The sequence below is a fragment of the Hordeum vulgare genome, chromosome 7H (assembly GCF_904849725.1).
Source record: "Hordeum vulgare subsp. vulgare chromosome 7H, MorexV3_pseudomolecules_assembly, whole genome shotgun sequence".
In the NCBI taxonomy this organism is placed as follows: Eukaryota; Viridiplantae; Streptophyta; class Magnoliopsida; order Poales; family Poaceae; genus Hordeum; species Hordeum vulgare.
Window position 1 is genome coordinate 69,908,781 of NC_058524.1, and position 14,868 is coordinate 69,923,648.

At 41.1% G+C, this 14,868-nt stretch overlaps 2 protein-coding genes across 6 annotated transcripts; one reads left to right on the forward strand and one right to left on the reverse strand.

Moving 5' to 3' along the window:
- Positions 1–2,570: 2,570 nt before the first annotated feature.
- LOC123407222 (protein FIP1-like) lies at positions 2,571–10,192 on the reverse strand. Of its 2 annotated transcripts, XM_045100305.1 has the most exons (14): positions 9,964–10,192; positions 8,107–8,194; positions 7,755–7,863; positions 7,630–7,679; positions 7,212–7,278; positions 6,625–6,697; positions 5,961–6,016; positions 5,438–5,534; positions 4,756–4,837; positions 4,272–4,334; positions 4,053–4,112; positions 3,396–3,488; positions 3,186–3,248; positions 2,571–3,097 (listed from the first exon to the last, which is right to left on the reverse strand). In XM_045100305.1, the coding sequence occupies exons 1-14, from the start codon at positions 10,017–10,019 to the stop codon at positions 2,960–2,962; spliced, it is 1,095 nt and encodes a 364-aa protein (XP_044956240.1). In that variant the 5' UTR covers positions 10,020–10,192; the 3' UTR covers positions 2,571–2,959. The 2 variants fall into 2 exon arrangements, with proteins under 2 accessions (XP_044956240.1, XP_044956241.1); XM_045100306.1 differs by lacking the exon at positions 9,964–10,192 and having other exon boundaries at positions 7,755–7,859; positions 8,107–8,165.
- Positions 10,193–10,347: 155 nt separating this feature from the next.
- LOC123407223 (UMP-CMP kinase 4-like) lies at positions 10,348–14,429 on the forward strand. 4 transcript variants are annotated; one of them, XM_045100309.1, is made up of 10 exons: positions 10,348–10,532; positions 11,477–11,569; positions 11,837–11,891; positions 12,007–12,124; positions 12,201–12,357; positions 12,491–12,571; positions 12,667–12,774; positions 13,451–13,522; positions 13,897–13,960; positions 14,178–14,429. In XM_045100309.1, exons 2-9 carry the CDS (start codon positions 11,513–11,515, stop codon positions 13,921–13,923), a joined length of 675 nt encoding a protein of 224 aa, XP_044956244.1. In that variant the 5' UTR covers positions 10,348–10,532; positions 11,477–11,512; the 3' UTR covers positions 13,924–13,960; positions 14,178–14,429. The 4 variants fall into 4 exon arrangements, with proteins under 4 accessions (XP_044956244.1, XP_044956242.1, XP_044956243.1 ...); XM_045100310.1 differs by having other exon boundaries at positions 10,349–10,532; positions 13,915–13,960; XM_045100307.1 differs by lacking the exon at positions 13,897–13,960.
- Positions 14,430–14,868: the final 439 nt, after the last annotated feature.

Below are 14,868 nucleotides of genomic sequence, written 5' to 3' on the forward strand. Positions count from 1 at the left end.
ACAGACTCTTCCAGTGCGTATTTTATTGTCGATCCTAAAAAAATCGTCCTAGTCATGTCCTCAGGACGTTGATTTTTGCCGGTTGGACCCCATTTTAAACCCGGCGATCTCAGGCCGAACCCGGCGCTAGGGGCGTTTGGAGGGCTCCGGCGGAAGGGAAAACGATGTGTGGGCCGTCAATGTCAGGCAAAAAACGATTTTTCACCTCCAGATTCGCCCCCCTCGCGCACTACACCTTTCGCCGTCGTGTCGACCCCGGCGCCGTCCACCTACCTACCGCCGCTACAAAGGCCATCTCCTCGGCGACAAAGGGAGGGTTCGTCGCGGCTTCGCCCCCTGCTTCTTGGCGAGTTTTTTTGGTGCTCCGGCCACGCACGTGGTTGTGCGTCTGCCACGCCAGCCAGGTGCTCGACGATTTGCCTCGACATCGATGGACTCCGACGACGAGGAGGCGTTCGCGGCGTTAATGGATGAGGAAGCCGATGCCGACGCACAGAATGAACAACACCTCATGGTCCTCGCCCCTCCACACCAACTACTTCGCCGGCGCGCCTCTGCACGACGACAGAGTATTTCAAAGCCGTTATCGGATGAGCCGGAAACTCTTCATCGACATTGTGAATTCCATCAGGGAGTTCGACAACTACTTCATGTGCAAAAAGGATTGCACCGGCACACTTGGATTCACCTCACTCCAGAAGTGCACGACAGCTATGAGGATGCTTGCATACGGAGCTCCCGGTGATATTTTAAAAGACTATGGTTGCATAGCCGAGTCCACCATCATTGAGTGTTTGTACAAGTTCTGCAGTGCAGTGGTGGCAGTGTTTGGACCTCAATACTTGCGATCATCCAATGCCGAAGACACTGCTCAGATCCTAGCACAGAATGCAGCAAGATGATTTGCAGTGGTTACACATAACCTCTAGATTTGGCACTCCTTCTTTGGTATGCCAAGAACTCACAATGACATCAACGTACTGCATTGCTCGAATGTCTTTGTCAAGCTTTTTGAAGGCCATGCTCCTCCGGTTAACTACGAGGTCGGTGAGCACCACTACAACAAGAAATACTACCTAGCAGATGGCATCTATCTGAGTTGATCCATATTTGTGAAGACTATCTCAAATCCTGCGCGAGGAGGCAAAAACTCCTACTTTACCAAGCGTCAAGAAGCTTGTATGAAGGATGTCGAGCGGGCATTGAGTGTGCTCCAATCTCAATTTGTTGTTTTCCGGTACCCCACTCAGACCTGGTCGAAAGATCAAATGTGGGAAGTCATGACTTGCTGTGTCATCTTGTACAACATGCCATGGTCATTGAGAGCGAGCAGAAAGAGCGAGTGTTTGACACTGAACCATATTACAGGCAAGGTCCTCTTGCCCAAGTTGATCACCAGCTATCGGTAACCTGGACTGCCTTCTTCAACATGCGTCAGAAGACCCGAGATCCACATGTGCATCAACAAGTGCACGACAATTTGGTGGAGCGTCTATGAAGGCTCAAGGGCAACGCCTAGCTCAATCTGTGATGAATTATGAGTTTTTATTTGTTGAACTATTTTTTATTTGTATTGAGTTTTGTGATGAACTATGCGATAAAAAAGAATAAAAGATCTGTTCAATTTGTATCGTGAGTCAAAATTAATTTTATTTTAGTCAAAAATGGGTTAATTTACGTTAAAAGTAGGTCAATTTGCATCGAAAATGGACCGAAATCGCCGGTTAAGGAATGACCTTGGGGATGGCTGGGAACCCGAGTCCCCATGCCGACTTTTCCACCGATGCGCCCGCAACGCTATTTCACGTTCATAGGAGCCCGAACGGTCGGGGATGCTCTTAATCACGTCGGTACGGGAGCTTCTGTGGTCGACCATCATACGGGACCATCCTACATTCCCACTGTCGACTTGCTATGGCTATATACTATGCCTATGCCCCTATCCCTATGTCGTCTCCTTTAGACGTGCCGGCAATAATACCAGGCAAATCTCCAAAAGCTGGCCGCGTCCTACTTGACGATTTGACTTGATTATCGCCGAACCAGATAGCCCATCTCATCTCATCTCCCGTGCAGTGTCCCTATGTACGTACGTGCAGCTGGGCGCACGCACAAGTGCGTAGAAATGAGGTGGTGGAGATGGCAGTACTAACAACACTAGCAAAGCCTCTTTTTTGGACATAAGGAAAACCGTATGAAATCAAGAGGATTTGAATTCCTATATGCAGACGAAAAATATGACCATGGCGCCGTTTGGAAGGGGCGAGGAAATAGCTCATCGGCAATGTTTCGAACCTCCAGTCAGTCTCTACATGATTTTTCTGCTCTCTTCTCCACGCCTCAAATAAAATCCTTGTAATATTCAGAAGATTTTCCTTTTTGAAGACTTCATGTGCCTTTTACTTTCTATGGAAACATGGCAGCGAATTCCGTGCTTCCTTTTATTACTCCTATATACTCCCTCCGTTCCTAAATTGTTGTCTTATAGATTGTTCATAAATGCTTTTATCCCTGAGCCGCGCAAACAAAGACAGTGCCAGTGCAGTTCTTCTATAATAGTACATCTATTATAGATCCACATGTGCCTTTTTTGCGAGGCCCTCAAATAAACATATTGTTTTATGAAATCTTACAGGTACGTAGCGACTAGTGAGAGTCGATATACGCTTGTGCAAACTCTTTTTCTAACAGGACTGAGCAAGATTTCATGTTTCATGGAGTACTTCAAATTGCTGCATTACATATTTACATGTGCTCATTTACAGCTAACAAACAGACATTCTTACTCTCTTTTTGTAACAGAATCTAATCTCTCATTTGGTACTGTACATCAACGTACAACCGTGTACTGATCTTCACTTCTTTGGACGTTCAAATCTTCACACGATGCCGCAATCTTCTCCTAGTTACCTGCCTCGGCATAATGTTTCAATTGATAGACCCAATCCGGGGACATAAGCTAAGGCACACCTATGGAGGAATTCTCTGATTGAGGAATGTCATGTATTTTCTCCCTGGTTGATTGACGTCTGAGCTTTGTGCGGTTCTTCTGCAGTTCCATGTTGGACACCCTCTCGGCCTCAAGCGCTCGCTCAAGCTGTCAAGTACACACGTGAACGAGGTGATGATAGCGAAATGCTTCTGTAAAACCAACATCAGGTTCTATCATATTCATTCATGATTACCTTTGCTGCTCGAGTGCTCCATTCACCAAGGATAGCTCGTAGTCTCTCGTTTTCTTCGACATACTGCATTTTAACATGTTCACCATCAACAAATAATGCTTTGCTTCCTCTTACAATGAATCATAAACATTTTGCCAGAACTGACTCAGAACTATTACACGACTACCAGAAAATTTGCAGACAGACACACAAAACAGAACAGTAACATACTTGATTGTTGTTCCCACGAATGTGCTGGATCTCTGAGTCCTTCTCAGCAATCAAACCACGAGCAAGACGAAGCTCTGAATGCACTTGATTCATCTAAATGATAGATGAGCAAAATATTAGTCCATGATGGAGTATTTAACAGAAAAGTATGATCTACATATCCTTAAGCTAACGAAGAATAGCTCGAGTATTCTTGTTCGCCCAGCACTGTACTTATCCAAGTCGAAGTCTGGGTAACATTTAGAGTATGAACAGAGGCAGAAAGAGCAAATTATCCACCAAGTATATCCTACAGATTGGTCTGACACAAGTGGTCGAACACACTGACACTCAACAACCAGCCTCACCATTTACTTAGTTCAGAAATAACTGCTACTCCCTCCGTTCCTAAATATAAGTCTTTTTAGAGATTTCACCACAGACTACATACGGATGTATATAGGCATACTTTAGAGAGTGGATTCGCTCATTTTGCTCCGTATGTAGTCCGTAGTAAAATCTCTAAAAAGACCATTTAGGAACGGAGGGGGCACTTCACAGTTACGAAAATAAAGTGATGTAGAAAAGGTACTTCAAACACACCAAATATTTTTAGGTGTTGATGCCACTTCTGCCGTATGCGTAGTGAGCAATATCTGGTTGACCGAGAGTAATTACCTCAGCAGATAGTGCACGAAGTTCTTGATCACGAGATGCCAAAAGATGAGTAAGATCAACCTGGCGAAATATGATGAGAAAGATAAAAACTAAATCATGGTGCACTGATTCATCCAACATTAAGCAGGTTGATTTACAAATAATTAACATTACACAGTTTTTAGTCTGCTTAAGCATTAAGATGGGAGGGAAAGGTTTGGCGGTAGATTTAATATGAACCTGAGGAGTGCTTGCAGCAACACTTCTATGGTACTTACTTAAGCTTTCCTGCAACCTAAGCACCTGACGTAGAAAAAAAAACATTAATCAATCAGCGCAACACCACTATTCTAATACTAGCATAAATTAGAATTTGTTCGTTGTGTGTAATGCATTGACTATTCTACTTTGTAATGACACCACGTACAAAATGTCAAAACTTATTACGACACATGCCATTAACCACTTTCTGCAACGGTGTGCTGTGCCCAGCCAGTATCTAGAAAGAAAAAAGGGGTGATCAATGATGCCAAATGAGTAACAGTCTTAATGACAACACATGTATATTGTAAGGACAACAGTTGAAAATCTTTGTCTTTAATGATATTATCGTATCTACTACAGTACTATTATGTGATAATAACATAATCAAGGAAAATAAACATGGCCAGTAAATGCAGTTGCTAATCAAGTACATGAAAAAAAACAGAATTATTCCAAGTACCTCTTCACTCAGATAATGAATATTCTCCCTCTGGTACTGGAGCAGTGCCATTTGTTGATCAGACAGACGAGAATCATAGTACCTGCAAATATATTATTATATCAACCCAAAAAGCTCAAATGACAGGAATGTTAAATGATTTCATGAAGAAAGTTCACTGATGGCTACACGCTTTCAAAATGGCATTGGTTTCTAATTTTTTATATTCAAAACATTACCACAAAGCTCCTCTTCTCTACGAGACTATACCCTACATTATCATAAAAGCAAACACACAATAATTGGGTCTGGTGGTACTCAGTGAAAGAACAGACAGTTGTACATGCAAAGATAGGAGTATACTTGTATGAAGCAATTTTTAGATATTAAAACATATATGTTTTTACTAAAAAGGAAAAGCATTTGCATACGCAGTTAGTATTTGCCAGCATAATTAGGTAAACCATATCAAGTCCATGTGATAGTATATTGTACTCCCTCCGTTCCTAAATATAAGACCTTTTAGATATTGTACTATAAACTACATACGGATGTATATAGACATATTTTAGAGTGTACATTCACTTATTTTGTTCCGTATGTAGTCTTCTAGTGAAATCTCTAAAAGGTCTTATATTTTGGAACGGAGGGAGTACCTTATTAAGTCCATGTGATTATTAATGAAGCAACAAATATATCGTACCTTATCTCTTCCAACGAACTAGATGGTTGCAGTGCAGAATAAAGTGGCCGTAGAATGTCAGGCTGCTCATTCAAAGAGTTGTATTTATGGATGTGCCCTGCATACCAAAATTTACAAAATACAGACATAATCTTACAAAATGTCATCTAATTGCTTGCAGGAAATAATTGCAAGCTATCGACCGAACAAAAGTCGGAGAAACCGTAATAACTAATGAGACAACATGTGGAATCACCATGTAATTAATGATTAATGAACAAATATGCAGAATTACTATCTGGTAAGTAAGGCTTATTGCATGTTTCTTGATCCACTGTCTACTAGTATGATTCAAGGAAAAACAAAGTTAATTGTAGACAGGAATTAAAAATCTAGGAAGATGGTTAATGAACTTTCCAACCCTATATGGCTAGAAACAGTTAAAGGAAGTCAAGCCCGAAAAATTACCGAAAAATGACTAGTAATTTATGCTGGCTGCAACATACACAAGAATAAAATAGATAAAATACACAACAGAATCCACCTATGTATAAGCTCATGAAACATCCAGCGGATATCACTTCAACAACTAGTGCGATCCTGCATATTAGAAAGTGATAGCATTAAAAATCACATAGGAGTGTTTCATATCTCTTTAGAACCAAAGCAGAACAGCCACATTATCCCGCTAAATAAGAAACCAATTTACCATATGCGTACTGAAATTTCATTAAAGGCGGAGAGACATAATACATCAGTATGTATCATAAGTTCCAGAAATTTACTTGGCTTTGAGGTTGCTGAGGGCAGTGCACAAGATTTAACAAAATAAACAATACCATGTGTAGTTTGCCTACCTAATAATTTTTACTCTACCAGAGTGATGATAGTAATCTAAAACTAAAGTTCAGTATGCACCTAAGACCAGGTGCACCAAAGAATTATAAGCATATTCACTATACCCTACACGCTCCTATAATATAGCTTGAACTTCCTGAATAACCCAAGAGCTTCACATGCCATGATATCAGTATAAGAGAACTCCACCTCAAAATGGCATAAACTATGCAAAGACATTCCTTACATTTTCATCCTAAAGATAACAATAATGCTTTGATTTACAGAATGCAGCTTATGGTCATCTTAGTCTTTTATGTTAACGAGAAGGTTAACTTAAGGAAAGCTTATACTCAACAGAAGAACCATACCTGAGCAAAAGTGAAATTGAAAATACTTCTACTTGAGGTTGCCAAGCTAGAATTAAGAGCATTAGGGCAGTACCTGCAACCATATTTTTGACAAAATAATTCGTCACTATAGTTGCATAAAGAGATCAAACATGTTGTTTTTACTCCAAATAATTAATGTAAAACGTAAAAATTATACTCCCTCCATTCCAAAATAAGTGTCGTGGGTATAGTTCTATCTAAGGGTACCGGCAAATAGCATGAATGTGTTACCAAATCAGCAGGTGCAGAAACATAATAACAGCCAAACCAGTATAGATTCTACCACATAATGTCCAGGCTGAGGTAAAAACAACCCAGGTACCAACATATTCACTACAAATGCAAATAATACAATGCAGATCAGAAGGATAACAGTTTCTTAGTACAATAATTCTCCTTGAAGGTTTAAGGAAATAAATGGTACTCCCTCTGTAAACTAATATAAGAGTGTTTAGATTACTAAAGTAGTGTTCTAAATGCTCTTATATTAGTTTACGGAGGAAGTAGTTGCTAGCATTAGAACACAGCAGATACTCCATAGCACACATTGGTTAGCTAATACTTACCGCAAGCAATAGCGGCAAATGGAACTCGAGCAATGCGCTTCAGTTTTTGGCTTAAATCATAGTAGCCCTGCATTTATAAGATGAAGCTTGGTAAATGGTATGATAACACTACCAATAAAAGATCCCAATTAACATAAAATTAGATCCAAGGAATTATAAAGTTCAAGCACTGTGTCAGCAAGTAAACATTACAGAGCTAATATGTTAACATTTAGCCACGACTTAAAAACAAAGGTTGTTGAACAGACTTTACTCGGAGCAAACCGTAACAGTGAATGGTTCATGGCTACAAACTGATGGTTGATAGCCTTTTTATTTTTCAAATTACACATCGTCGGCAATAGTAGTGTGTAAATCCTCTATTTGCGCTGACACATAATTCATAAGAACCTTCTCTTTCTTTTCTTTTGTGACGTACCTGTAGTCGCACTTTTGTGACCTGATGGACCCAATATTGTTGGAATATACCTGCAGCAAATTTCTGTTAGAGGTTACTCCATAGAAAATCTACCAGTATAGATAACCAGTAAATTAAACAAGAACCTGTAATAATTAGAAGCAGAACATTGCAGCTGCATAGCAACGGAAGGATCATGTCTGGTATAAGAACAAATATCCATGGAGCTGCTATGACAACACCAGCATAACCTGCCTAGAGAAGAAGAAGAAGTTAATCACAACTGCCAGAAACTGCAAGGGAGAACGGAAAAACAACAGCACAATTAAAGGAGTGAAAGGGACTAGCAAACATAAGATACATATATTCTCCTGGCTAAACACAAAGTAAGATGAAGTAAAAAAACATGTTTCAAAGGTCTCTCCAGCAAAATAAGAAAAGATAACATGGTCTACAACTATTAATAAAATAATGGAAACCTAGCAAATATTCACTTGCCAATAAGATACAGTACAGAGTGCCACCAACTATGCTTCGAGGCTGCCGCTGACCAGATAGAGGGGCTTCATGTACTACATCAACAAATCTGGAGAAATGGTAGGAAAGGAGGAAATCAGATTGCTACAACAGATCAACATAAGAAGAAATGAATTAAGTGCATATCATATAATACTTGGTGTTGCTATTTATGCTTATCCTCGTACTAGTGATGTTTGTATTCAGAAAACTAGGCACCCCTGATATAGTGGCATAGTTGCGTACGTAAAAAGCAGACAAAGCAAACACATACAAAAGTGGAAAAAACATAAATCCTGCTGCTGTAGCTTGACAAAGCAAAAGACTGTAATAAAAAAAGTAAGACATGATTGGAAGAATTTTTGTGAAACATGACCACATTCAGGAAAAATATCGTGAGGCGTATGTTCATTGCAATTGCACTATGAAATGTACTAAGTATAAGGAAAACCAAGGTTAACGTCAACGAAAGAGAGAACACTAAACTATGATGGAAAATAAGTCTGTATGAAAGATGACAGCACTGTCATTGCATTGCATAACTGTTGTGGATGGAAAACAACAAATCACAGAAAAACCAGGACCACTGCAGAGCCCTGTGTGATAAATGCAATCATCAAACCTGAAAGGTAAAAGTAAAACTACATGATAGAGACTATGATCTTTTTGTTCACTAAATCACTACAAACTTGCTTCTCTTGGTGAAATGTTAACGTAAATGGGCACCAATAACACATAATTTCAAATTTATAACCAATATAGGTGAACTTATATTTAGATCATTTACAGTTTCTTTTCCTCAAGAAGCTCCTTTACGCGGTATGCTGTTTTTCATGCAACAGCTCATCTTTTTTAGTGATTGCGTGAGTGTGCTGTGGGGTGTGCTTATCTAAGTCCTGTTCATAGGGCGTTCTTTTCTATCATCGATGCAAAGTGTCTGTGTTTCTCAACAAAAGAAAGACGCAGACTGAAACTCTAAAACTGCTGCTATTTGTTTACTTATTAGATTTAGACAAGATACCACCATAGATTCATGTACTTACACAAAAACAAATCATATATCATGCATCATCACAATAACCACATAGGCGATCAAGGTGGTTGACCACCTTAAACTCAGAACTGCTACACGCACATGCACCTGGTGGCTCCCTCACACACTAATGGGTCATGAAATAGCTAAACCAATCAAACTCTGCACCGAAGGGGCAACTAACTCACAATGCCATGCCAATCTTAGGGCAGTCTTGATTCTCCACAACATCTAAAGTTCTAAACTATGCCATATAGGACTGAAGACGAGGTGAAAGGCAATTAATGAAGAAAAAGAGACGAAAACTGCATCTACATATAGGTACAATGCCTTGTCCCAAACTCCAACAGTTTGTGATTTGCACACAAGCAATCAAAAATTACGGTAGAATAAAACAATAATATCTACTAGATGCATTTAATTTCTGGACTAGAACCACAGTAGATAGTCCTACTGGAAAGGCAGTACAAAAGCTTGTGCCCAAATGATGACACGGCATTTCACATACGGACTGCCCTTAGCTCCTCCCCCAACCGAACTGCCCAAATTCACAAATAGCTTCGGGAACCATATGCAAAACATGCAGCAGAGGCATACAGGCGGGTTGGTTGTCCACGACTTCTCAGCAAATGATGGCATGATTCCACCCTCGAAGAGGGGCTACCAGATCAGATCAGGGATCTGGCATGTCCTACAAGCACCATGGCGCGACTACGGGGGGCGGATCTCATGGAATTCCTCCGCCGCAAGCACAATTAGAGCGAGCGTCTAGCTGTAGTCGAGCCAGCAGGGCTGCGGCGACTCACAGTGCTTCCCCTGCAGCGTCGTGCGCGGCCGCCGCGCCCCGCCGCTCGTGCGCCATCTCCTCCGCCGCCTGCGCCCGCCGACGCCGCGGCTGGAGCCGTCAGCGTGGCGCCCTTCGGAGTCAGACCGGGTAGACGATCGCCCGGCGAGCGGCCGCCCAGACCACACCAGACCAGTGCGGAGTCCAGCGTTTCTGCGGGCGCAGCGCCGCCGAGGAAGACAACGCAAGGCAAGACGGCGAGAGGCGTGGTGGGCCCCTCTCCACCGCGGAGCCGTTTACCCCCAGCAGCAACCGTCCGATCCCAATCCAACGGCTGGGGCACGATCCGCCCCGCCGAGGGCACGCACATGGCTGCCTGGCCATAAGCCCATATACATAACTGGCTGGAGCGTGGCCGCTTTTTCAGCCGGGTCCTTTCCGAACTCCTCTCGCCGCCGTCGCCGTCACCGCCGACCTCCTCCCTTCGCCGGCGCGGCGCCTCCCTCTCCGTCCTCCTCCTATACAGGTGCTGCTATCTGGCACCACTCTCGCCGACTGGACCTGGCGGCCTGCCCAAGCTCGACAAGTAGGGTATGTGTTTCTTCTAGAACCTATTCTCCCTGCTCTGCCACGCTTCTCATCCCGGTTTGATTGCTCTAGCCTGTAGCGTAGAAGCGGCAGATCAAAATAAACTCCATGGCTAGGTCTGGTTGCCTCTCTACCTGGTGGATCCATGGATGATTTTAACCACAAAATTCGCACTATTTGTTGGGGAAAAGGTTCCCCAAAATAGCGAGAGATACTCTAACAAAGAACATCTGGTGGCTTACTGGTTAGGTTCTGGTGGAGTGATCTCGTGCACCGATTCGCGTGGCAATGGCAGTTTACGGTGTGGATCCGACCGGGAAGTATAATCAAATAATAGAGGGTTGTGTACCATTAGCCGCATATAGGAGCTGTTGCTGTCATCTTTGTTGCCTTGTGTTTGGTACTTTGTTACAGAGCAGCAAATCCAATATTTAGAATGAGCGGCATGGGGTGTGTGTAAGTAATGTCGAATATAAGTGGTCAAGAGTGACTTTTTGCACAGCGATGATTGTGTATAAAACGCTAATGTATCGCGTTACGCGTAGGCTAATACAGCCCTGAAGAAAGAGTGTAGGCTTACAGGACTGTGCAATGCATGTCAACTTTTCTGTTTTCAAATGTTGATAGCTCACTTGCGTGCACAATTTATAATCAAAACCATGAATCAAGGAATCTGAGGGAAAACCGTGATGAAAAATGAATAGCTGTAGGTACAATGAGGCCAGATGATTTGTCTAGCTACTGTTACTGTAGCTGAAGCAAATTATGGCCTCGTTTGTTCAGCATTTCAAATCTTAAAAGCATGGAAATAAAAGAAACTGCAAGTTCATCATCCTTCTAGCCTAACTACAGTATTTAAGTTAGTTTTGCTATGCTGTGCTGCACTGCCAGTTTACATTAGAGTAGAGTCTTGACACTTTCCCTCTTTTCTGCTGAGCTATCCAAAGTTTATTATCCATTGCTTGTTCAAGCTGAGTCATGGAATGCTTGCAGCAATGAGCACAGCCGTGGATGCTTCATTACCTGTCGCCGAGCAGGAGGTATGTTTTCCACATTAGTGTAAAACTTGCAGTTGTTACTGGATTCCTAGATTACTTTTGAGTCTGCATCTATGTATCCCATTGCTTTGTAGTTTAAAACTGTACATGACACTTATGTTATACATGCTCTTTAATATGTAAGGCAGGCACCCTCAATCTCAATGTTCTATTAAATTTTGATTCTATTTTCAGTGTTACCAGTGAAGTTAATCCTGGATTAAATCCTTACACTCTTACTTTGATCGATTGTATTGCTCGTATTTGCAGGATGGTACTGCGAATATGTTGGGTGGGAAGAAAGTTGCAGTTGTATTTGTTCTAGGTAACTTCTGTATTCTGTAACGACGGCTCCAATTTCTTCATAGTGGAAAATGAGCTTGCTGTCAGTACCTATGCTGCTGCCAATTCATGGTTTCTCATTTTATGCAAATCAACAGGTGGTCCTGGAAGTGGAAAAGGTACACAATGTAGCAATATTGTGGAGCATTTCGGATTTACACATCTTAGTGCTGGAGAGCTGTTGCGCTCAGAAATCAAGTCTGGTTCTGAGAATGGGTAACAAACCCGCTTGGCCCCAGAGACTATATTCCTAATTTAATAATAACACTTACTTGCCTTTTTTTTCCTACAGAACCATGATTGACAGCATTATAAAGGAAGGGAAAATTGTTCCATCTGAGATAACCGTAAAGCTCTTGCAAGAAGCTATGATAAAAAGTGAAAATAACAAATTCCTCATTGATGGATTTCCAAGGAATCAAGAAAACCGTCTGTCATTTGAGAATGTTGTAAGCCCACTTTGTTTTCGGACTTCTATAATATAATAGAGTTACTAACTTCAAAATTATTTGGTACTTTGACCTTTTCCTTTCGTGTTCTAAAAGCAAGCTAACGACCTTTTGTTATTTTACATTACTGCAGATAAAAATAGCTCCTGAGTTTGTGCTATTCTTTGACTGTTCTGAGGAAGAGATGGTAAGACGTCTTCTGGGTCGAAATCAGGTTAGAGTTAATCTCTTATGTTTATTTGCTGGATTGTATCTGACATGATCTGTTCATTGCTTCTAACATTGTTTTCTTTTGTTGATCAACTGCAGGGACGAGCTGACGATAACATTGAGACTATCAGAAAAAGATTCAGAGTTTTTGAAGAATCAAGTTTGCCTGTAGTTCAGTACTATGACTCTAAGGGCAAGGTTAAGAAGGTATATCCATTATTTATGTAAAAGGATATGACATGCTTCTGCACAACAACTTATTCTTCACAGCGTCACATAAATACTTGTTGTGATTTAATATAGGCACACTTCACCAGGAAACGATTCAGTATTTTTGTACAATCCAGCTACATATAGTTGAGTACTATGATTCAAAGGCTAGGTTAAGAAGTGGATATGATTTTGAGTGCAAAAGCATATATCATTCTTCTGTAGAACAGTTCATTGTTAATAGCATCGACTTTTGATAAATTAAGAGCCATGCTGTAGAATGTTTTAGTATGTCTAGCAAATGATCGTGTAGTTTAGGGTCTAATTGGGTGCAGGTGATACCTGTAATGTCAATAATAAGCACACATGAACTCAAGCATGGTGGAAACAAGTAATTCATAGAATACACTGATCTCAGTGAACCAGTGCTACACAACAGAGCATACTCTCAGCAGGGACATTGGGAATTTGGAATGAATATCTCATCCTTGAGTAGAGGCTGTATAGAATATATAGTAGCGAAGAAATAGGTGCATTTGTACAATCCTATATATCAGAAATTTCAGTGTGTCAGGACTTTATTTTTGTGTATGCTCTTCCATTAGTGCTTGGTTGATATGCTTTCTCGATGTAAGCACTTTGATCACCTGTTGGCCAATCCACTGTTTAACAGATTAATGCTGCAAAACCAATCCCTGAGGTGTTTGAAGATGTGAAAACCATTTTTCAGCCTTATGGCTCAAAGGTAATGTCATTTCATACCCAATTGACCAAGTTTCTACAATTTATTAAGTTCACAGATGTAACATACTCCCTCCATTTCAGTATACAAGGCCACTTCATATTTCATGTCTAACTTTGACCATTAATTTTACCATCAAAAGGTGAGTTATATGCCACAAAAAGTATGCCATTGGATGCACAATTGAATTAACCTTCCGATGATATATTTTTATGACATATAACCCATATTTGTTGACCAAAATTATAAGTCAAATTCTGACACGAAAAACGAAGTGGCCTTGTATGCAGAAATATAGGGAGTAATATTATTTTGTTGGTATATGAAATATGAATACCATTATTTACGACCTATCGTCCTTTTGCAAACGGTAACAGTATGTTCTTCTCAATCAGGCCGCATAGATGCGCTCATGCGAAAAATATGTGGTTCACTAAATTGGTATGAGCTCTCGACTGTTTTTCTTCTTCTGTTCCATCAACTCAACATTGAAAGTGAGAACTTAAAAGTCATAATTTCCATCTGCTACTTACTTAGGGTCGTAATCATGAAGTAGGATGGAAACCTATTGCCAGACTTGCTCGATGAAATAAACTGTTGCTGCTGCTGTTGCTGTTGTCATGCGTGGCCTCATGGCATTCATTACCTGTGTTTTCAGGTGACCCCAGAAGTACCGAAGGAAAAGGCTGGAGTTCACGGCGCGCTACGCTGCCAGCATGCCACTAGATAATCATTAATTGTTTGATTTAAAAGTATTTTGGATATTTGTTAGCAAGTAGAGAGGAACTGGAGCACATATCAGTTTACCTGCCATCCCATTTGGTACTATCGTCAAATTATGTAGTCTTTCTGGACATGGTGAAGGACATCTTGTGAGAAAAAAAGGATTGCAATTAATTATTTGGCCTCATCACTTGTCGTTTGTGATTCAGTAGCAATTCTTTTTGGCCCTTGTGAAAAGATGGAGAGAAGGCTTTAGCCATATGCATCATGTGTTTTTGTTCAAACTTACCTATGTAATTTTTATCAATGGCTGACATCACAGTAGTGGGCATTTCAGAAAATTGGTTATTTGTCCACAAGGTTATTAGACTTACATTATGTACCCTAAAGTTGTCTGTCTGTTGATAAAATGCCCAAAAACAGCGAAAATTCCTAATGGTGGCCGAGCCCCTCGGTGCACTGAACCCTGGCCGCTCACACACTGTTGGGATGCGTGCCTTCCCTGTATTCGCAGCGGCTGCTCCTCCAAATCTAGCCAGCAGCCCGTGTATTGAGGACTGACATGCTGTCTCCGTCATACCTTTTGACTGCTCGTGCACGTGACAAACTTTTTCACCAAGGGACGA

Coding starts and splice junctions, on each gene's coding strand:
- LOC123407223 (XM_045100307.1), top strand. CDS start 11,513: ATGCTTGCAGCAATGAGCACAGCCGTGGATGCTTCATTACCTGTCGCC. Junction 12,125..12,200: donor AAGTCTGGTTCTGAGAATGG/GTAACAAACCCG, acceptor TTTTTCCTACAG/AACCATGATTGACAGCATTA. Junction 12,775..13,450: donor CTAAGGGCAAGGTTAAGAAG/GTATATCCATTA, acceptor ACTGTTTAACAG/ATTAATGCTGCAAAACCAAT.
- LOC123407222 (XM_045100305.1), bottom strand. CDS start 10,019: ATGGCGCACGAGCGGCGGGGCGCGGCGGCCGCGCACGACGCTGCAGGG. Junction 8,195..9,963: donor GACGCTGCAGGGGAAGCACT/GTGAGTCGCCGC, acceptor CCATTTCTCCAG/ATTTGTTGATGTAGTACATG. Junction 6,017..6,624: donor TCAATTTCACTTTTGCTCAG/GTATGGTTCTTC, acceptor TCTAATATGCAG/GATCGCACTAGTTGTTGAAG.